Source organism: Plutella xylostella, chromosome 17, assembly GCF_932276165.1.
Source record: "Plutella xylostella chromosome 17, ilPluXylo3.1, whole genome shotgun sequence".
In the NCBI taxonomy this organism is placed as follows: domain Eukaryota; kingdom Metazoa; phylum Arthropoda; class Insecta; order Lepidoptera; family Plutellidae; genus Plutella; species Plutella xylostella.
Window position 1 is genome coordinate 4255172 of NC_063997.1, and position 23674 is coordinate 4278845.

The window sequence follows — 23674 nt, forward strand, 5'->3', positions numbered from 1 at the left end:
GAAGATCGATAGATTCGTATTTTTTTTAGATATGTTTCTGTAATCTTAGTGGTTAGAAACCCATTCAATGCATTTTTTGTACCTACAATAATAATATGATATGATATGTATTTTTTACTTTACCTAAGTATGTAATACTTCTAGAAATGTAGGATTAATAAATACAATATCGTATCAAATATGGATGGATCACACATTAGCAGCATAAATTAAAATATGTGATTGTGTTTTTGCTTTAGCTACAAATACCACATTTTTCTTGTATGATTCATTCTAACACTTGGCGTTAAAGTGCCTGTGTAAATTAATACATATACAGGTGCAATTTTATCAGTATTTTTTCCGATCACAGGTCAATGTACCCGAGATATGTCAATTTTCACTATGCGAACTGAGCTGAAATCGCAAAATAGTCTGTATAAAAGGGGTGGCTAAAAATAATTATAATCGTAAATATTTTTTACACTTATGTGGACTTCAATACATGTGTAACGATTATGTATATGGTATCATATCCCCATTATGCGAAAATGAAGATTGCAATTATAATGGGTATCTTATTAAATATTAAATTGTGTACATAAAGTATAAAAAATGTGCAATAAATTGCACGTGCCATTAATTTAAATAACATCACGTCTTGTCATCCAGTACTTAGTATAATTATGGACTCTTAATAATTATTATGATTTGAGGAACCTACAAATGTTTGTTGCTGTTCTTGGTGTTATTGTTATTCATGCAAATTATTTATACTTTATCAAAAACTACTTTAATGCGGATTATTCCGTCCTACATGAGAATATTTTTTAATAAAAAAGTCCCCAATATCGCAATATTGCTGAAAGCCCATTATTACCACACAGTACCTACACAATTTTGAGGAGCACTATGTTCTAGTTAATTAAATAAGTAAATTATTTTTTTATACAAAATAACTGTGTTCATATTTATAATCCTATCAAATCTATTACTGTTAACATACTATAATATGTAAATTATGTTACAATTATAGCATAATCAAAAATCGGAATTTGATATGCCTGTAGCCTCTATAATTATTAAAAATATCAAAGCTCAAAACAACCATTTCAAAAATCGAACGAAGCCTAACGGTTTTTAAAATACAATGAAAATAACCTCATCTGAGACCAGCCAGCCAGAGCGATCCGCGTCCAGTGTCGCAACAGTTGTGACCCGAGATACCAAGTGAACACGCGCTTTTATAAAAATAAACAATACGAATAATATTTTATGGCCGGTATCATCAGCCAGTTCGAACGCAGAGAAAAAAGTTAAAAACCGCAGGTTGTGCACAGAGGTCGAGAATATTTTCAAGGAGGTATGTTGCTCAAAATTTAATCTCTTTGGTTGTAAAGTTAAGCATTAATTATGTAGATATGTCATAAATTGGGCAAATTATAGTGCATGGTTTTAGTCTAATTGGAAATTTATTTTAATTATTATTCCTAGAGTGTGTATCTCGAACCGTTTTTAAATTTAAACGCAACACAGATGTGTATTAACTTAGTGGCTAGACTTAGATTTACCAAAGATTTAAGTTACCAAACTTTTAACTAAAGAAAATATTTTTATGTCTCTCAAACCATATATAGAATAACGAGTACTAGTACTAGTACTACTGTACTTGTTATTCTATGCTCAAATGTATAACTCGCCTAATTTCTACTTATTATCTAATTAAATCAGCAAAGATACTTTGTGATTGTAAGCGATTTAATCATTTTATATGATAATATTATACAGCTATTTGAAATGAAACTGTATTGTTATCGTCGTGATATTATAAACTGGTTAAAGCATAACTAAATATATTAAACAAAAAATATAAAATATATACACGGAAATGAATACATTTAAAAAATCGTGACTAAATTCAGCAATATCAAGTCTAAAAAAACATAAATACCAGACCCATACAGTATGCTTAATACCAACCTACTGTTCACCTTTATAATTTAAGGTAATAACAGTGATATTTCTGTCTGTTTATATTAACTCAAACCCAGCCCGAGTGATTTGTTGGTCATGGACCTCATCGACCACACAAAATTATTTCCACAACTTTTCTACAAACGTCTGTTATGATTCCTGGATCGAACTCGCAAGTTTCATATAACAATAATTTGTTGCTATATATTTTTTTTCCCTTCCTCAAACCAAATTACAATTCCAGGATTAATACTATAATCATATAACGTATGTAGGCATCTTGTAGACATGCAAGACTTATTGTATTGAAGACTCAGCTACTACAGTCCTTGCAACGAAATTAAGCAACAGCATCTGCAGTGACCTCCCGTGTCGCATGTGGTTCAGAATCAAGAGCACAATTTCCTAGCATTACCACAGATTGCCGCAGCAAGGCTGTCGCTAACAAGTTACGTTTACCTCGACATCAAAAGTAGCTATATGAAAATGATGCGACTTAACAAAATAGACATAAATAATAGATGAAAAATACCGCAATGTAAGTAATTTTGATCAGTTTTGCCCAGTCCATTCGTGATCTCAGTGTGATAAAGGCAATCTTAGCTTAAAAAATCATACCATATATACGGAGTCAAGATTCTTTTTGACTGCATTTTGGTTTTTAGATTTAGTTTTACATAGGGCTGATTCTTCAATGATCAGATAAAAGTTATCTAGGGAATTCTGATGCTGCCGCGTCAGAATGTTTGTATACATAAGACAGTGACAGCAACAATTTTATTGCTCAGATAACATTTATCTGGCCATTGAAAAATTGGCCCTTATAGTTACGAATTAATTAATTATTACATATCTGTTTTACGCACTTCGGTGGCAATGGGAATCACTATGACTACTAAAGGTCAACAATCTAACATCAGTATTTGTTATAATTTCTTTATTTACTCGTCATTTATTTTATGAATACTGTATCTACTCAGCCCAGGCCAACGAACTTTACGTTTTACATAATTATATTTATTGACACTTATTTGCAATTTAGCAGAAACTCTTTTAAGTTTACACGTGATAATGGATTAGTATTAGAAAACTGTGGTCCTGGTACGAGTATAAGTAGTATATTGATTGTCTCTGTGTATACAGTAGTTTTATTTAATTTTAAGAGTTATAGGCTTACTTTTATTTCCACACCATAAAGGTTGACTGGAAGAAATCGCGTTAAGGCGATAAGTCCGCCTTTGTATATATATACTTGTATTGTTCTTTCTTGTACTTGTTAACTTTTACTTTAAACTGTGTAATTTGTGTATACATACAATAAAGTGTTTAAATAAAATAAATAAAATAAATAAATTTACTTTATTATTATTCTAGCTTTCATGGGGAAACCTAAGTCAAATACCTAGTTAACATTTTAATTTAGATTGAGGTTTTATGGCTCAGTGATTAGTTTCATTTCCTATTCTTAGCTCGAGCTGAACGGTTCATGGGTTTCTTGTAAAAAATAAGTTGGCACTTTTACTTTCAACTTTCGATAATTTGCGTGTGATTAGTTTTATTTATTTTTAGATTTAAATACAAAAGAAAGTGTTCCCAGTTCGCATGGAAAATAATGCATTGAGCGGTCATCATGAATGGTACATTCCATCGAATTAGATACTGATTGGTAATGTACTTACATATAAAATGCATGTATGTATTTAGGCTATATTTTATTGAAAAACCATCTACCAAATTGGTTGCACACTAGCTTCAGTTCTCTCTTAAAGTTTTCTGTGCATTGCAAATTACACATTTATGTATAGTTAGGAATAATAATATAATATATGGGTTACTGATAATGTTAATTTAATAGTACATGTACCTACCAACCTAATAAATACCTCTATTTTAATGATACCATGTGTATCAATGGCTGCAGTCGGCTACTCTGCAAATACAAGTTAAGCAAATAGTTGGAGCGCCTGATACAACTATGAGTCATGACGACGTACGATATGTAGCACCTTATAACTACGGCAAAAGCTGGATATTAAAATAAACAATAACATATTTATGTTAAGTAGAGATTATATGTTTATCTAGATGATATTTTCGCTAAATGCACCCAATTTGGTTACTAAAGGAAATGTAAGCTATAAAAAGGTAAGTTTTGTTTATTACATATAACTATGTATTTTCGTATTTGTAGAGCGGTGGTGGCGTAATGGATAAGGCCTCGTCCTCTCAATCGAGAGGCCGTGGGTTCAAATCCTGGCCGGTACCAATGAATTCGTTCAATTATGTTGTCAATTAAGGAGTTTATGTACAAAAATGACTCTGGGATTCGGGGATTACAGTCGTGAGTGCATATATTATGTACACATGTATACATGTATGTATATGTATGTAATGTATTTTCTTTGAAAAACATCACCGGTTCTCCCTCAAAGTAAACTTGTATAAAGGTTCCATATGACTTTATTAAAGGTTATTAATTATACGTTCTTACTAATTTTAAAATTTTCAAAGTGTGCGTTTTCGACGGCATGACTTTGTGCCCATAAGTTAGAAACTTTCATCACGGGGTCACGTCTAAAATCACCACCAGCCTTCAGGTATTAATCGCACCCTTTATTTAAATAGGTACATAATATAAAAAAGGAACTTTGAAAAGGTTATCATGTAGCCTACTAGAATGTAATTAAAGTTTCTATAATACGGAACCCTTCAATACGAGTAATGCCTGCACTGGGTCGGTTTTTTCATCACTATCATTAGTAAATAATTGCGTGTACTTAGGAGCCGCGAATACAATGCAGACAACAAACGTTTATAATAAAATAATAACGTAAACATATCTAATAAGTTAGTAGATTGGTATCTAGTAGACAACCTTGACTTTGATCATTGTTTTCAATAGCCACTTTGTTATAATTGTTATACAAGACTTGCGTAAAGGTTCATAAACGCCGAGATGAGAACAATCGTTATTAGGGTAAACTACCCTATTGTTGACACCCCTCCATTTATTGACACAGCGCGGAATAATTAAAGAAAACAAGACAACGCTTCGTTCTATTTAGTGATATTTATCTTTGAATGCAGCAGTAATAGTTATTCTGTAATGGTAACACTCGGCAGTCCTTTTTACAGCAATGGCTGACCAATAAAACATAGACAATTCGTGCCTCTCCGTTGCTTCTTCAAATTCCGCCATCTTGGATCGCTTTTTGCAAAGGACAGTGGCTACTTTAAGGAGAAATTTGCTAGTATTTCTTTTAAAAAATTATAAATTTGTTATTTGGACTGAAAAGTGAACAAAATTCCTTTTCCATTTCTTACCTCAAAAACCACTTATTTTCGGTTATAACTTCGAATTTAGGTGGTGTCAATTATAGGTAGCACTTTTGGTATATTTTCCTAATGTTTACATATTGGGTCAATAATTGGAAGGAATGTTTTTTGTTTTCATGTTAATATTTTTGCTTTTTCCGGTAGTATATCCTATAATGATCATGTTAACACTATTTAATCATTTATCCCACACGAATTTCCAATTCATGACACAGTGTCAATACAGTGAAATCCAATTATCGACATAGTGTCAGTAATCTATTTCCCTATTATTGACATGTCTATATATAGGCAAAGTGTCAATAATTAGTCTCATAAACGATAAATATTTTTATGGGAGCTTACTATACTATGACACTCAAAAAATAACTTTTCCTGCTTCACCTCTCACTGCCTTCCTGCAATCTATACGAAGTCGTCTGACTATCAGTGGCTGGTGGCCTGCCAACTGCTCTACGTCCACCTGTCATCATTTTGCCTGTCCAAAAGTGTCCTGCACACTTCCCACCCAGCTGAATCCACCTCGTAATCTATTAAAACTGGGATTCTGACCCGGCGGGTAAACAATGATCAAGATAGGTGTTAAGATTCACAAAATTGAATGATATCCAGCGGTATCGTTCGTTTCGATTGGGACACTGGACATGTTTAGAAAATTAGTCTTGAACATGTTTATCTACAGGCCAACCCTTAAGGATGCTACGTGTAGTTCTGCGAGCATAAACTGGAGATATCAGAGGCATATTCATGATTCATGATGTCTTCATCAATACAGATGTGACAAAGCTACACCACACTTTTTCTTTGGCCTTTCTCTTCCAGCAGCTACTTACCAGGTACATGTCTAAGATCAGCCTTGGTCCTGATGGCCAAAAAGCGTGCTATGTCACGCTTGCCTGTTCGTTACCTCCACTCGAGAACTCGATTACTCCAACTGTCTTTCTTCTTGGGTGGCTGGCCTATTGGCATCTCACATTGGTTCTCTGATGGATTGATTACCCCATTTCAGTCCGCATTACGACTTTATATCAGTGGACCTGATAGCCCAGCCGTGACCACGTTTCTGAACCATATGGCATCAGCAGCAGGACGCACTGGCTGGAACCTTTGAGAAATGCCCAGGAGATCATGAGACGAAGCAGCCTAACTCAGTGGGACTAGTTACTGCTAGCATCAGTATTAGATGCAGTACATATGGTATGTCAGATAACTAGCTGACGACTTATGGTATGTGACACTTATGGTGTTTCAATATATCACCGTGATATACCAAATAGAGAACCGGACCCATGGTACCCTCCCAAAGGTTTAATTCCTGTTCAAAACGGTTTTTATTACCTAATATCAAGCATGTCAATAATTGGTACAGGAGGTGTCATAAATTGGAAAACGCGTGTCAATAATTGGGAAATAGGGGTTCTTTCAAATTTATAGCTGATAATAAAAAACTAAGACTATAGAGTCATTGTTTTGTCAAAAATATTATAAATGAATATACACCTGAAACCGCTACAGAAAAAGATACCACAATACTAATATTTTATGCGTATTTATGGCCAGTTTTGCAGACAACTCGTCTTAAAGTGTCAATAATTGGGTAGTTTACCCTAGTTTATAAATGACACAACCAGTTTCTAAATGACACAACACAACCAGTTTCGACACTATTGTTCATTTGTGACGCTATAGTCGAAGTAGGGTAAACTACCCTATTGTTGACACCCCTCCATTTATTGACACAGCGCGGAATAATTAAAGAAAACAAGACAACGCTTCGTTCTATTTAGTGATATTTATCTTTGAATGCAGCAGTAATAGTTATTCTGTAATGGTAACACTCGGCAGTCCTTTTTACAGCAATGGCTGACCAATAAAACATAGACAATTCGTGCCTCTCCGTTGCTTCTTCAAATTCCGCCATCTTGGATCGCTTTTTGCAAAGGACAGTGGCTACTTTAAGGAGAAATTTGCTAGTATTTCTTTTAAAAAATTATAAATTTGTTATTTGGACTGAAAAGTGAACAAAATTCCTTTTCCATTTCTTACCTCAAAAACCACTTATTTTCGGTTATAACTTCGAATTTAGGTGGTGTCAATTATAGGTAGCACTTTTGGTATATTTTCCTAATGTTGACATATTGGGTCAATAATTGGAAGGAATGTTTTTTGTTTTCATGTTAATATTTTTGCTTTTTCCGGTAGTATATCCTATAATGATCATGTTAACACTATTTAATCATTTATCCCACACGAATTTCCAATTCATGACACAGTGTCAATACAGTGAAATCCAATTATCGACATAGTGTCAGTAATCTATTTCCCTATTATTGACATGTCTATATATAGGCAAAGTGTCAATAATTAGTCTCATAAACGATAAATATTTTTATGGGAGCTTACTATACTATGACACTCAAAAAATAACTTTTCCTGCTTCACCTCTCACTGCCTTCCTGCAATCTATACGAAGTCGTCTGACTATCAGTGGCTGGTGGCCTGCCAACTGCTCTACGTCCACCTGTCATCATTTTGCCTGTCCAAAAGTGTCCTGCACACTTCCCACCCAGCTGAATCCACCTCGTAATCTATTAAAACTGGGATTCTGACCCGGCGGGTAAACAATGATCAAGATAGGTGTTAAGATTCACAAAATTGAATGATATCCAGCGGTATCGTTCGTTTCGATTGGGACACTGGACATGTTTAGAAAATTAGTCTTGAACATGTTTATCTACAGGCCAACCCTTAAGGATGCTACGTGTAGTTCTGCGAGCATAAACTGGAGATATCAGAGGCATATTCATGATTCATGATGTCTTCATCAATACAGATGTGACAAAGCTACACCACACTTTTTCTTTGGCCTTTCTCTTCCAGCAGCTACTTACCAGGTACATGTCTAAGATCAGCCTTGGTCCTGATGGCCAAAAAGCGTGCTATGTCACGCTTGCCTGTTCGTTACCTCCACTCGAGAACTCGATTACTCCAACTGTCTTTCTTCTTGGGTGGCTGGCCTATTGGCATCTCACATTGGTTCTCTGATGGATTGATTACCCCATTTCAGTCCGCATTACGACTTTATATCAGTGGACCTGATAGCCCAGCCGTGACCACGTTTCTGAACCATATGGCATCAGCAGCAGGACGCACTGGCTGGAACCTTTGAGAAATGCCCAGGAAATCATGAGACGAAGCAGCCTAACTCAGTGGGACTAGTTACTGCTAGCATCAGTATTAGATGCAGTACATATGGTATGTCAGATAACTAGCTGACGACTTATGGTATGTGACACTTATGGTGTTTCAATATATCACCGTGATATACCAAATAGAGAACCGGACCCATGGTACCCTCCCAAAGGTTTAATTCCTGTTCAAAACGGTTTTTATTACCTAATATCAAGCATGTCAATAATTGGTACAGGAGGTGTCATAAATTGGAAAACGCGTGTCAATAATTGGGAAATAGGGGTTCTTTCAAATTTATAGCTGATAATAAAAAACTAAGACTATAGAGTCATTGTTTTGTCAAAAATATTATAAATGAATATACACCTGAAACCGCTACAGAAAAAGATACCACAATACTAATATTTTATGCGTATTTATGGCCAGTTTTGCAGACAACTCGTCTTAAAGTGTCAATAATTGGGTAGTTTACCCTATTCACTGTGGAAGCTACAATAATATTGGAAATGCACTATCTACAGCGCTTAACAGTTCACAACATATACAACCTACCGACCATGGTTTTAAACAGCTGCACAAATGTTTAAAGCCTAACATAATATCATAGTACAATGTTCACAGCCTAACATATCCTTCAGCAAGAAATCAATACCTAGACATATTCAGAAAAAAATAACTAACACATTTGAATGGGTCTATCCGTTCTATCGACACAGCTGTTACAAACACATCAAACTTATATTAGCCCTATTTTTCAATTAGGGAGAAAAGTTTAAAACATATAACCATGGCAACAAAACATAATTTTATACAACAGATACCTAGTTAGTCGTGCGGATCAAAACAGGTTGAGGTGTGTTATCATCAAATTCACATACATTTGCATTTGATAGCCTAAAACTGTTAGACAGCTAGACCGTTTAGTTCTGTGGAGTGAACTGATCCGACACTCGAGACACTATCCCGGGAGATCTTTGAGTAAGTTTTGATTGTTTACTACAACGAAACAGTTCCTGTTTTCAGCGTAGGGACCATAGCTGCAAGCAAGTACAAGTCTTAACTACGTATGTATAATCATGAAAAAAATATACTAAGCTGAATGAAAGAAATGCAGTTGACATTGATCAATTTTTTTTTCGAAAAGTTCTAAACTACTTGTTCCTTATATAATTCCAATTCGAAGATCAATAATTATGATGAACCATGATCAATTGATCATCATCAAAATTGGACAGAATTTTCAGCATTTTTTGTCTGTGAAGCTTCAGACGTTTATTTTATAGGAATTCGTGCGGATAGTTCGAATTTTCAACACTTTTTAACCGACTTCAAAAAAAGGAGGAGGTTCTCAATTCGTCGGGATCTTTTTTTTATATATATTTTTTATTTATGTTCACCGATTACTCCGTCGTTTATGAACCGATTTTGAAAATTCTTTTTTTGTTGTATTGGGTTGAGCTCCCAGCTGGTCCTATTTTTTTCACAATTTTATCTTACCCCCAAGGGTGGGTAAAGGGGTAAAAACAGGGTATGAATTACCATTTTGGGCACATATTAACTGATTCTAATGAAATTAAGAACGTAAATATAGTTCTTATAACAAAAAAATATGATGGTGACCTTGAGCTGATCTGATGATGGAAACGGAAGGCAGTCTAAGCAGGAACTCCTCAACGGTATATAGCAACTACTTCGTGTTTAGGCTTGAATGATTCGTATTGATTAGTAGGACTTTTTGGTATCATTTGCACCTTACTTTTGACTGAAAATTATTGCAAATAAACTAAAAACTATAAAATAAAATAATATAAAGTTGGTGCCATATTTCTTCAGATTACTTTGTCACCGCGCTTTAGAGAGCGGTGGTAGCTCAGTCGGGTAAGCGCCCGTTTCTCACGCCAGAGATGCGGGTTCGAATCCCGGCGCTGACATGTACCAATGAGTTCTTTTCTGAATTGAAGTACAATGTATACCATCGCTCTTACGGTGAAGGAAAACATCGTGAGGAAACCTGCATATCTAGATTTAGCACATCTAGATATGTGAACCCACCAACCCGCAGTGGACCAGCGTGGTGGGAAGATGGTCCAAGCTTAGGAAGGCAGTTTAGACCTTGGGGATATGCACAAAGGTTCCATTCGAGAGAGCCAGGTGCAGGTACTGTTACCCCCACAGAGAATAGAATAGAATTTGTCACCGCACCAACACTAAAAAAGAACAGTTCCTGCTTAGGTATATTGTACTGTCACATACGAGTATAATTTGTGTAAACCTTAAATTATTTCTGGTTTTTTGAAGTCGGTTTTTTAATTTTTTAAATTATTATACAGGGTGTTGCAAAATTGGTATATTAAGCCGAAAAGGGTCCACACAACTTATCCCGGAGATAACGTTTTCGATGTTGGAATCGGGCGCACGACATTTTTATCGTCCCATACAAAATTTAATCCATATTTTAGTCTGTATCGTTTTTGGCAACCCTACGTTCTTATATCATTACGTCAAAAGCTGACGTGTTTATTGTAAACAAAAACATAACCTCAAAAACATATGATAAATCGGAGGCCGCAAATTAGAAATATTACTGATTAGAAACACAAGAGTATGTTTGGAATTTATACGTTATACCTCCCTAGTTTTGAAACATTGCAACAAGAACATTATTGGGATACAATCAAAGAAAAACATACCTAGTTAATTCCAAAGTTCAATCCATTTTCACAACAATCCTTTTCCACAACAAACACAACACTGCATCTTCAACTCTTCACAGACATCTGATGAACCACCGCAGCCTCAAATAATCACATTAATCACATTCCACTTTCACAATACTAACTGTTTTGAAGTAATACTTAACACGAAAAACAACGAAACACTTGAACCACGAGAAAAAGGTTAAATCGGTCTGACTTGTGTAAGTTCCAAGTGTTTCGGTTTAATTATGCTAAAGTTTAAATCCGCACTGAATCTCGATTATAATTATTCCTATGAACTTCCAAATTAGTTACTAGTAATATTATTTAGTAAACATAAAAAAGCAGAAAGCAATTTTTCCACCCGTTGCCATATTGTTGCCTTGTTGCCAATAGAAAAAATAATAAACTACGATGTTGCCAGTAACCAGTAAGTCGAAGACCCGTTCCCGTTTCCGGCATTTTTATTTCGTCGGATTTCATAACCCAATTAAATAAACAGAAATAGTTTTACTAAGTCTTTTCTTTCACTGTCTATTATTTACGTAATATTAGAGACAAGTAAAAATAAATACCGGCGTGAACTCGCATTTTACGCTTTCGCGGCGCGAGTGTAGCGCGGGCTTAAAGAATAAAATATTTAAAAATGAACGGATCGGTTTCCATAGGTACGTGTTTTTATAAGGTCGTTGACACTCGTTGATATGTAGGTCACTGTGTCACGATAGGGTTGTTGGTACCCAGTTTTCGAGTAAAATTTTGGACGTTAATTACTCAAAAACGGTAACGTATTTTGAGATTCTGACTTCTTTCCCGGGCTTAGATATAACATGCTGCACATGCTGGTTTCGGCTTGATATACCCTTTTTGCAACACCCTGTATAGTTTATATTTTTGTGATGAAATAGGGTCACTTTTTTAAAGTACACAGACTAATGTAGTAGTAGTTATAGTCAGAAATAAATAAACAATTGCCTATTATTAATGCGCTTATCATTTTCCCGGAAAACGCTGATTCACCATTTCCGGTGTTATGTTGATAAACCGAGAGTATTGCACTATGATGATCCTATCTGTATCCTTGACTATCAGTCAATTAGGTTAAGGAAAAGGGAACCTGATGATAGTTCTTATCTCCAAGTGTGTAAGTACCTATTTCAAACAATATTAATTACTACCGTTCTTTTGTTAACCTGTGATTAAATGCTGTTTTTATCTAGGTTTCAGAAACAGTTTATCCTTAGGTTTTATAAGGGGTCGTTGAGTCTGTTGACTTGTCACTGTCACGGAGACAGTTATCAGTTGAGGACTTTACCGTGTTACTTATATCTGTTTTCACTGTTAAATTAACGTGAATTTAAATGCTGATAAGACAATTATTATCTTGTAATATGTTCAGTGATGTAAAATTGGGCATGTTCGGGAATAAATGCTATGGTTAATAAATAAATAAAATGTGGTGGTTTGGCTTAGATTTTTTTGTGATTATGTGTGTGGATTATAGTGCGTGTAGGGGTTATATATTTAAAACTGTAACTCTAAATATCTTTCTTATGTACATTATGGTATTACATTGTAGCAGACATCGTTATGATACTGAATTTCTTCGTATTCTACCTTTTTATAAACAACATAGTTAACATTCGTTTGTATTCCATGAAAATTTCAGTCTGCATTAGTGAACCAACGTGAACAGTATATTCCTAATTTCAAAGGCAAATCGTTACTGTAACAACGTAACAAAAGGAATAAAGGTGTGATGTACCTGGTCTATCTCTTTTATGCTATTTATTTATTTAACGGAAATCTACCGACAATTTCTGATCTTTTCACAATATAAACAACTGATATCGTGCATCGCCATCTTACAATGTGTTTCCTATTGTCACGAATGTGTATTGATTTACATTTCCTATTGACATTTTATAAATGTGGGAACACGTCATGTTATTTCTATTAATCGACGCAGCTTTATGAAATGTGTTGATCCACTGAACACTAGCCAAGCGCAAGCGAGGTGTGCTCTCTGGCGTCAAAAAGTGTCCCTTCCAACCCCATTTGTGCAGCCGTCAGAGAACCTCCCACCTGGACATAAATTGCCTTGGGAGACCTGGAAGTCTTTAAACCGACTTCGAACACAGGTCGGTCGTAGTAAGGACAATATGGCTAGGTGGGGATTCACGGATGCACAAAATCTGAACTGCTTGTGTGAAGCGCCACAAACTATGGTGCACCTCACTTCATGCCCCGCGTGTCCCTACACCTGTACGCGGGAAGAGCTCATGACCGCTACCAGCGGTGCAGTATCAGTGGCCCAGTTCTGGGCATGTATTATTTAGCGACTTTGTTCGTTTGTCGTCGACACGATAAGAAGAAGAAGATGTTATTTCTATTTATTTAGAGCAATAACAAACCAATAAAACCACCTAAACTACTCAGTAAATCAGACAAGAAAGTTCCTTAACCGCGATGCCTTACTCTTAAAGGAGAATTAATTTAATCCGGTTTTATATTAAACTGTCATTTAAGTATAACTATAACACCAAATCGGGTGGTACCGTTGCGTTGGAGAGATGAGTCGAACAGTTGCTGACTTACGAGCATCATTGCCAAACCTAGTGCCATACGAACCACACCTGTGAATAAAAAAAAGTTCATCCAATAGTGCGACTGAAATTGCATTGAACAAATACACGTACTGGTGAAGACTTTATCAGTAATTGTAGTTGATGTAGCCTTAAATAAACTGAGTAAAACACTTGGTTACATGTCATATTCAGTGAAGTTTACAAAGTAGACGCGATTAAAATACTTAAACGTGAATTAAGTCACAGTAATTAACTGCTATCTAGAACTTCCGTTACCTTATACGAACGTTTACTACGACGAAAAAAATAATCAAATATCTCTCTTACGATATACGTATAACGAAACTAGAATCAAATATCTAACATAACGTGGACTTTTACGGCCATTAATACTAAACCTAATTATGTGCTTAATGACAACTACAACTTAATTTGGATATGGATAAGTGGCGTTAATGTATATTATGTACAGTCAGATTAAATAATTGAATATGATCAATCATATTTTTAACATAATTAAGTAATTAAATACCATAAACTGTTTAATGTTCATGTATATATGCCTGATTTTATTGAATATGTGGCTGACTGTACAAATCTTATACCCTTAGGACAAGACTGAATACCAAGAAATTCAACACTTGAACTGAGCCCAATGTTAATGTGCCCCAATTCCCATACGGATTCTTTGATTGTTGTGATTTTAAAAGAACTTATTCGACGAATCTATAAATCGCAGGGTATGCTCGAGATATTTAGTCTCAGGTATTTTTGCGACATATAAACCGTTAGTGCAGTGGTCTACAGCTATTTGCCTTACATCGGAGCTGGCAGTTAGCCCACAGGGCTGGTCAGTGCTGGACATTGGACTATTTGGAGTGTGAATTCGTGTTAGTGCGAGATGTTCCCGGTTTCCGAGCAGCAGTACACTCTCTGCGATGAGCTCCTCAGTCAATATGGTACGAAACGAGTAATGACTAATGACTTAATGGGCCAGGTCTACACCATATGATAATCATACACAATCCGATCGCGCCCGTCTATGAATTTTACGTACTAAAAGCCTTGCCGCGCGCGATTGGATTGCTATGGATCGTCTGGTGAGGACCGCCGGGGCCATTAACTAATACCACATCAATTAACCAACCCAATCTACCATTTCACATAACCTGCTCATTGTCATTGTCAGATCCGCGGGTGCTGGACGTGTTCAAACAAGAGTTGTCATACGGCATGGAGCGTTTCTTCCTGCTGTCGTTCTGCCTGGCGTGCTGCTGGCCCGGCCTCGGCGCCAAGTCTGACCTGAGGGTGGTCCGGCAGTGGGCTGAGCTGGACTTCGCCTTCCCGAGCGAGGCTGAGAGGAGCCTGGCGCTGGCCTCCAGGGCCTATGTGCCGGGGAATTCGGTGCCGATTGATGTGGATGTGCATCATAGAGGAGGTATGTGGTGTTTTTAGGGTTCCGTAGCCAAAATGGCAAAAACGGAACCCTTATAGTTTCGTCATGTCCGTCTGTCCGTCTGTCCGTCTGTCCGTCTGTCACAGCCGATTTACTCGGAAACTATAAGTACTACAGTGATGAAATTTGATGGGAATATGTGTTGTATGAACCGCTACAAAAATATGACACTAAATAGTAAAAAAAAGAATTGGGGGTGGGGCCCCCCATACATGTAACTGAGGGATGAAATTTTTTTTTTCGATGTACATACCCGTGTGGGGTATCAATGGAAAGGTCTTTTAAAATGATATAAAGTTTTCTAAAAAACATTTTTCTTAAAGTGAACGGTTTTTGAGATATCAGCTCTCAAAGTCGTAAAAAGTATGTCCCCCCCCCTCTATTTTTATAACTACGGGGTATAAAATTCTAAAAAAAATAGAGGTAATGCATGCTAATTAACTCTTTCAACGATTTTTGGTTTGATCAAAGTATCTCTTATAGTTTTTGAGATAGGTTGATTTAACTGTAATTTTGCTGCTACGGAACCCTTTGTGCGCGAGCCCGACTCGCACTTGGCCGGTTTTTATTTTAGTAATGTTGAATTGAGTATCGGTAGTAGACCTGAAGTATCAGTATTATATTATTTGTGCCTGAATATAACTATTTAGAAGTGTTTTGCTTAGTTCTGAATTCTCGCGAGATACTCTTTAATCCAAAGCGAGGCTCGTGTACCTACCAGTGAAATTACTACTAAACGGAAAACAATATTGATCAGAATATTACCAACTAAAAAGTAAATATTTTGATCAAATTCTTATTAAGTAATTTAAAAAAATAATAGTCAGTATAATTGTGTCAACGTTTTGTAAATGGAACTATTTCATTGCTCGTGAGTGCAGTTATCTAAGTAGCTAATTCTAACGAATTAATTAATTACCTAAACTTCAAAAGTCAATTAATAATGCTTAGCAAATTGTCTTAATTAGGGAAAGGAACCAATTTACTGTTTAGGCGTTATTCATTGTTCTGGTTGTTTTCAATAAAATTTACTGTTCTATTTCTAAATACGTGGGTAGATATTATAAATATAGAGTACTTACCGGAGCAAAAATCAATCATTTAATCATAATTTTCAGGAAAACCCAAACGATCTTAGATTATCAGAGAATGTTTAACGAGTTTTTAATATGTGTACAAACTTACTAAGTCATTTCTGATTTGTTGTTTTTTCTTTATTTAAAATCAACATCAGCATTATTATGATATACATTATAGGTAGGTACACTGTCTGCAGACAGATCAAAATGTCCGGTAGTGGTGATATAAAATTTTCCTAAAGCGATAGGGTGCTTTTCTACGCGAGATTTGCTTCTCTCCTTTGCGTTTGATGTCCACTATTCATATACATTAGTTCACATAGCAGCATTATTAGTACTGATGTGAACTGATTTCTTTCATACGAAAATGTAATAAACTGTTATACGCAGTATAGGTTCAGTGTTAACAATGTGATAGTTTTGCGGTCACTCTACTCACTATAAGAAAAACAATTCGCCTACTACGAACACATCCTTAGTTTTAAAAGCGACTGAATATTATGCTTTAATAATAGTATATTTTGCATTACCAGTTATCAGCGACGATATGTAATTACTCGTGAGACCAATGAAAAAGTACCTATTGCCCTGACGTCACTTGAACTTTTTAATTGCTCGCGTGGTGTATGTACCCATGAACAAAAATATATACCCAATATATACCAGTAAATCTCTACTTTCCAGGTGGTCAAATGTCGCGCATCTTCATCACGATCCCGCGGTTCGACGAGGGCCGGCCCATGACGCTCGGCACGGTGGACGAGCGCGGGCAGGTCTCGGCCTACCCCGACTACCAGTGGAACAACAACCAGGGGCAGAACTGCGACGGACTCACCTCCGTGTTTAGAGTTGCTGTGAGTATGACTTGCAGGCCTATGATATTCCAGGAGTAGAGGTTACCGACATAGCTGTCAAAATATGCCAGCTGAAGTGGCAGTGGGCTGTTCATATCTGCCGAAGAACCGATAACCGTTGAGGTAGACGAGTTCTCGGGTGGAGACCACAAATGGGCAAACGCAGGGTGGGATGCCGCCTGTCTGCTGGACCGACGATCTTAGGCGGGTAGCCGGTAGTGGCTGGATGAGGAAGGCCGAGGAACGAGTGTTGTGGCGCTCTTTGGGAGAGGCCTATGTCCAGCAGTGGATGATTATTGGCTTATGATTCATGTCGCGCAACTTCATCACGATCCCGCGGTTCGACGAGGGCCGGCCCATGACGCTCGGCACGGTGGACGAGCGCGGGCAGGTCTCGGCCTACCCCGACTACCAGTGGAACAACAACCAGGGGCAGAACTGCGACGGACTCACCTCCGTGTTTAGAGTTGCTGTGAGTATGAGTTTTTGTTGTAGCGGTATATTCCAAGGTTAGACGAGCACAAACAGGCAAACGCAGCGTGGGATACGCCACCTGCCCGCTGAACCGACGACCTTAGGCGGCTAGCCGGTAGTGGCTGGATGAGGAAGGCTGAGGACCGAGTATTATGAGAGGCCTATATCTAGCAGTGGATGATTATTGGCTGATGATGATAATGGTGATGATATTTCCACTTCCACCTATTTTCACGTAAGTCCAGCGAGTCGAAACTAGCTTTTGAAGCTTTAGCGACGCAGCATAGGTCAAGGCTTAACAAGAGGTTGCTGTCAAATAACCAGCAGCAACTGGTGGACAGCAACAGTAAAAAGCTTGATGCGTAATTGTCAAATGCTTTGGCATAGGTGTAGAAGTCGACTAGCCTAGAGATGAGTAGGTTATGATTGTTATGGTTATCTATCTAAAATTATACCTACGTTTATCGGTTAAAAGTTTTAAGCGATTGCATACCCTTCTGATGCTTCAGTTCTATATATACCTGGTAGGAATTTCAATGTTCTTTTATGTGGGTTAGCTGCAAGTATATTTAAATGAATGCCCATTGGAAGAGTTCCTTTTCATAACAAATTTGTATTCAAAAGAGTTTGTAATTAGTTGTTACCTTCATATTAATGTTTAGCCATACTGGGCCAGTTCTGTGTGAACCTAGTGCAAACAAGTTTCATCACTGGTCAATAGGATTTTCCTGTAAGCATGACGCTTAGTTTCGAGCAAGTATTATGTACGTTGTATGCCGTATACCGTGCAATGAACCGACGAAACGGAAATACGCATTAGTTGGCCGAAAAAGAGCTAACATGTACCTACACAGTCATGTGTACATGTTTATTTATTTATTTATTTATTTATTAAGATACACCAACAGCATACATATTATTACATGTTTGTTGTTAGCCAGAAATACCATCATCATCATTGTATGTAAACTATATGTCATCTTTTAAAGTAAATATAAGTACTTGCATAGTGCTTTACGATCGTAAAATTCATAAAGCTGCACAAAGCAGATCGATTGCTACATATAAGCTTCAGCATCAACGATCGTTAAATTGTGTGAAACCAAACTTTTGTAAACCTAATTAATTATCGAATCACTATCCATTTAAACAGATAATTCGATCGCTCGTCAATTTGGACACCACTATACTTTTTTGCAAAGTAGTCATTTTATTTTTCTTCGCTTGGCACTGACAAACACTAGAGCTAGTCTAATAGAACTTACAATCAAGAATTTAACACATTGAATAGGCTTGTACCAGTGATACGAGATACCATTGGGACTCAAAAGTTAACCACCTGTTTCTCCACCCCCAGATAGACGAGTGCAGCCGGCTGTGGGTGATGGACACGGGCAAGATCGGCGACACCCAGTACTGTCCCCCGCAGCTGCTGGCCTTTGACCTCGGCACCGACCAGCTCATCTACCGGTTCAAGGTCAACTCCAGCCTGTATACCGACACCTCGCTGTATATTACACCCGTGAGTACTGTTTATGTACCCTACCTAGTGTTGTATTTTTGGAATGCATGTGCCATGGCATTGACTTTGGTTTTGAGTACATAGCAACTCGGATGAGTGACATAGAATGGCGAGACAGTATTCTCGCCGATCCTCGACCAATGAACGGCTAGCGTGCTCGGCGTGAGGGCACTGTCTCGGCCACGCTACTCGGTAGGTGCAATCAGGGTATATCGGTTTAGTACCTATGCCAAGTGTTTGCGCTCACTCTACGCAATTTGCAACGTTACGAGCCTTGGCAACAGGTGAGCAGTGTGCCTACTGGGAATTTTTGAATTCAACCTGAGTAATTATTTCCATTTCAAAATGGTTTTCGTATATCGTCGTTAAGTAATTTGAAATATGCTGTGTAATTAGTGGTCAATGCTTCATTAAACACATGGGACAAAAAACCAACCACAAATATTTTGTTAGTTCAAAGAACCGTTTCGCGAAAATTAACAAAAAAACCTAAAGACGTCACAACTTCATTGTTTACTCAATTAATGGTCTCCAAATCAAACTTTATTATGTACATTTTAAATGTTTGTTAACGATATCTAAACAATTAAAAATTGATGAATCCAAATAAGGAATATTACCTTATTTATTCCGTTATGGACAAAAGTTTTATTCATAAGAGCCAGCAGGTGTACACTCGACGTACTATGTACTACATACATACAAAAAAAGACACACTTTCGCAAGTTACGGGATTTTTCAAAAAACCTAGAACAAAATTTATTCAGATGACGAGATTTGAACTCCATTTGTAATACGATTAATTACCCTTCACTTCATAGGCATATTATTATGATGATAATGCATGCATCTAACCCCCAAACCAAAGTACCCAGCAGTAGTGGTTGGATAAAGAAGGCCGAGTACAGAGTGTTGGGGATTTGGTGATCTTTACTCCTAACCACTCCACCGATGATTGTACACCCGAATCCGCGTTGTTCTATGTTACCTGATGACAATCTTTTTTCCCAGGTGGTAGACGTACGCTCGCGGGGCCCCGGCGACTGCGCCGACACGTTCGTGTATGTGGGCGATGTGTCCGGCTTCAGCCTGCTGGCCGTGGACGTGGCCGGCGATCGCGCCTGGAGGATCACGCACCGCCTGTTCTTCCCCTTCCCTAGCCGCGGGTCGTTTACTATTGATGGTGAGATGGGGATGATGGGTGTAAAGCGTTCGGGTATGGAACCTGTGGGGTTACCATCACCGAACTTAGCATCCCTGATGTAACTGTCAAACATCTGTCAGATCCATACATCTGACAGATGTTTGACATGCAAGCGACGCTGATTGTGGATTTTTATTGCTAATGTGTCGGTGGTGGTACGGTAGCTGCGATAGTTGGGTGAATGATGTCTGTTTCCCACAAGTCTCTGCTATCGGATTAATGCAGCTTAAGACACGTATTTGTATACGTATAGGCTTCAAAAAGTCGATTTTTTTAAATTATGGCTCCAGTCTATTAAATATACTGCATAGGAATAGGTGGCTACGTAGCTGTAGCTGTCGTTGTTGAAGACTTCACTTTATTACCAAAGATGTGATCTTACTTGATTTAGAAATCGGAACAAAGCGTCTTGAAACAATAGTCGTTTAACCTTATTTCTCTTCACCAGGTGAGAGCTTCGACCTGATGGACGGCATCCTGGGCATGGCCCTATCTCCGGTGAGCCGGCGCAACGAGCGGTACCTGTACTTCCACGCACTTGCCTCCACCACGGAGAATGTCGTGAGGACCAGCATCCTGAGGAACTCTTCCTTCCTCACTAATCCTAATGCTGACCCGCAGGCTATGAACGTAAGTGTTATAGAAGCATGAAAAGATAGCTGGTTGATAGCTTAAAATATTTTCACTACTTTAAATGACGTAAATATCTACGACGTAAATATATATTGATGGAATGATCCAAGATGATAGAAAATTTAAATCCTAAAACTTCAGAATCTCTAAATGGTGTTGTTACAATTTCCAGGTATTTCCGGAAGAGCGGCTAACACAATCAGCGGCAGAAGCGATGGATCGCAACGGCATCCTCTACTTCGGGGTGATGGACCCCCCCAGTATACTCTGCTGGAACTCAGCCACAGAGTTCGCTCCACGGAACTTCCACACCATCGCAGTCAACCAGGAGACCCTCCAGTTCGCCAGCGGAGTCAAAGTAGTCAACAACCTCAAAGGCGAACAAGAACTTTGGGTTCTAACCAGCAGCTTCCAGAGAGTCATGACCGGGACTCTCAACTCTAATAGGGTGAACTTCAGGATACACGCTGAGAAGATCCCGAGGTTGTTAGGGAACAACCCCTGCACGATGCCCCCAAAGGATCGCCTCCATGGTTACCATGCGAATCTTATCACCCCGATGACAGACCGCATTCATGGTTCCTACAGGTATGGCGCTGTGTCATATCTTTAGAAATACGCGCCATGTCTGATGATCTGCTGAGTGGTTTCATGTGGTACACGCCATAAATTGTAAGATAGGGTAATTTATTGTAATTAAAAAGTTATGTTTTAAGTTTTGGATTATTTATTTTAAACGACTTAAAGAAAGGACAAATAGGTTACAGGGCTTGTTTTAAAATTTCAGTATAGAGCAGCATCTTCCTCTTAATGCTCAAGTCTACGTGTTTATCGTCGACTCCAACAATCATGCCACCCATGATACTCGGGTCCACCTTTTCCGTTAATGTTATCTTCTTATCTTGGACGAATTTCTTGAGGGTTTCCATTAGGGCTGCCCGATCTCCTTCTTCAAGTGGAGTAGCTGTGATCACTTCGCAAAGTGCTTCGTTTCTATGAGCCACCATGACAATAAGAAACATGTTGATCATCTTCCTCAGCATTTTTAAGCGTCCATTCTCTGCCACCAGTTGCAGGAAGTTGGCAAGCGAGTCCGGCATCCCTAATGTAAACAAAAATAATAAGTATTGAAGAAATTAAAAGTCTTAAATGATACCCCTCTTGATAAAACTAAAATATTATGTATATACTATATAGGTACTAAAACGTTAACCTGCAGACTTAGCAAATTCATGCAGAAACTTGGCTTTTTCAATCCTGGACTGCATGCTGCTCTCGAAGTAATCTTTGACAACAGGTTTGCCAACTTCTGTCTGGAGTGCCTTGCAGTGTTTCTCCACATCATCCAACTGGTTCATTTGATGTGCTGCGCTGTATAGAGCTGACACGTATCTTCCTTCTATTCCTGGCGTATAGAAATAAGTGGCTAGTATTGGAAGGAAAGTACTTAAACATTACACATTGGTCCATTATTGGATCACTTACCTGCTTATTGTTTAAAGTAACCTGATGGAACTTACCAAATACAGGCACTGGAGGCTTGTGCTGTAAAGTAATGTTGGAGGTAGCGGCGCTACACATGGTTCTACGAAACTGGCTTAGAAACTTGGCCATTGCCAGGATCTTACAACTTTTTTAGATATTTCCGATATTTCTATAAAGTTCGTTGATAATTTATTATGTTGATCAATGTTGATAATAATTTGTCACGAGGACTAGCACTTGGCACCACATCACAGACAGGGGGGGGTCAGTGCCTTAATGGCTGAACTTTTAGTAGAAGGTAGCGCCATCTCTTTATGTTACTCTAAATACCAAAAAAGATGTAAGATGGCGTTATGAACAAGACCCTAGAACAATAACAAGACACATAGATAAGTAGTATTTGAATGTTAACATTGTCATGATCTATGGCTATTATGAAGAAATTGCGTGTCAGTGTCAGTTCAGTTGTCTTACAATGTCTCGCAAATAACATTTTTGTAATAAAAGCCTATATTCTCGGTATAGTTATTTATAAATTTTATATACTACAAATAAAGTCAAGAAAAAGCATCTTTATCCGCAAAAAGTCATCATCACGACCCATTACGTCCCCACTGCTGGGGCACACGGGTCTCCTTCCAATGAAGGAAGGGTTTACGCCTAGTCCACCACGCTGGCCAAGTGCGGGTTGGTGGATCCGCAAAAAGTGTTTTTATGAAATTCTTGCGACCTGACAGATTCCATATGGATCTAGGTTTCATGTGGTTCCACGGGAACCGAGCTGAAATGGCGGCACTGGCAAAGAGCGATCTACATCTTCATATCCGCTGAAGATTAAAATACTATGTGTTGTGTACCAAACTGATAAATGTCGTCAAAGATTTTCCTCACGAGGATAAATGATGCACTATTATCTTGGACGAAATGACTTTATCACCACAAGTGCATTATGATGCCGCTAGGGATCAATTGAAAGGATTTGCTTCTCTTGGGAAAGATAAACTAGCAAAACATGAAATGGTTTTCATTGTGAAAGGAATTAAAAAGGAATACACACACCCACTCGTATATTATTTTACAAGTGACATGAACAAAACGAATGAACAAAAGTAATAAAGAATTATATAATAATTTGTTTTTTATTTATTGTTGCATGTAGGTAGGTACATAAATAGATTGAACTTACATTTAGCTAATAAATG

At 37.6% G+C, this 23674-nt stretch overlaps 2 protein-coding genes across 3 annotated transcripts; one reads left to right on the forward strand and one right to left on the reverse strand.

Moving 5' to 3' along the window:
* The first annotated feature begins 1153 nt into the window (after positions 1–1153).
* LOC105395722 (major royal jelly protein 1) lies at positions 1154–21702 on the forward strand. 2 transcript variants are annotated; one of them, XM_038108863.2, is made up of 7 exons: positions 1154–1342; positions 14955–15203; positions 16985–17154; positions 18986–19150; positions 20162–20333; positions 20803–20984; positions 21160–21702. In XM_038108863.2, the coding sequence occupies exons 2-7, from the start codon at positions 14999–15001 to the stop codon at positions 21598–21600; spliced, it is 1335 nt and encodes a 444-aa protein (XP_037964791.2). In that variant the 5' UTR covers positions 1154–1342; positions 14955–14998; the 3' UTR covers positions 21601–21702. The 2 variants fall into 2 exon arrangements, with proteins under 2 accessions (XP_037964791.2, XP_037964790.2); XM_038108862.2 differs by lacking the exon at positions 1154–1342 and adding an exon at positions 13984–14724.
* Positions 21699–22657, reverse strand: LOC105395733 (ATP synthase subunit O, mitochondrial). The gene is made up of 3 exons (XM_011567695.3): positions 22508–22657; positions 22201–22392; positions 21699–22089 (listed from the first exon to the last, which is right to left on the reverse strand). The coding sequence occupies exons 1-3, from the start codon at positions 22599–22601 to the stop codon at positions 21749–21751; spliced, it is 627 nt and encodes a 208-aa protein (XP_011565997.3). The 5' UTR covers positions 22602–22657; the 3' UTR covers positions 21699–21748.
* Positions 22658–23674: the final 1017 nt, after the last annotated feature.

Bases quoted from the DNA above. Each gene is read 5' to 3' on its own strand.
- LOC105395722 (XM_038108862.2), top strand. From the start codon at position 14,667: ATGTTCCCGGTTTCCGAGCAGCAGTACACTCTCTGCGATGAGCTCCTC. The intron at 14,725-14,954 runs GTACGAAACGAG...TGTCATTGTCAG, and splicing joins TGAGCTCCTCAGTCAATATG to ATCCGCGGGTGCTGGACGTG. The intron at 19,151-20,161 runs GTGAGTACTGTT...CTTTTTTCCCAG, and splicing joins CCTCGCTGTATATTACACCC to GTGGTAGACGTACGCTCGCG.
- LOC105395733 (XM_011567695.3), bottom strand. From the start codon at position 22,601: ATGGCCAAGTTTCTAAGCCAGTTTCGTAGAACCATGTGTAGCGCCGCT. The intron at 22,393-22,507 runs GTAAGTTCCATC...TCTATACGCCAG, and splicing joins GCCTCCAGTGCCTGTATTTG to GAATAGAAGGAAGATACGTG. The intron at 22,090-22,200 runs GTTAACGTTTTA...TGTTTACATTAG, and splicing joins TGAATTTGCTAAGTCTGCAG to GGATGCCGGACTCGCTTGCC.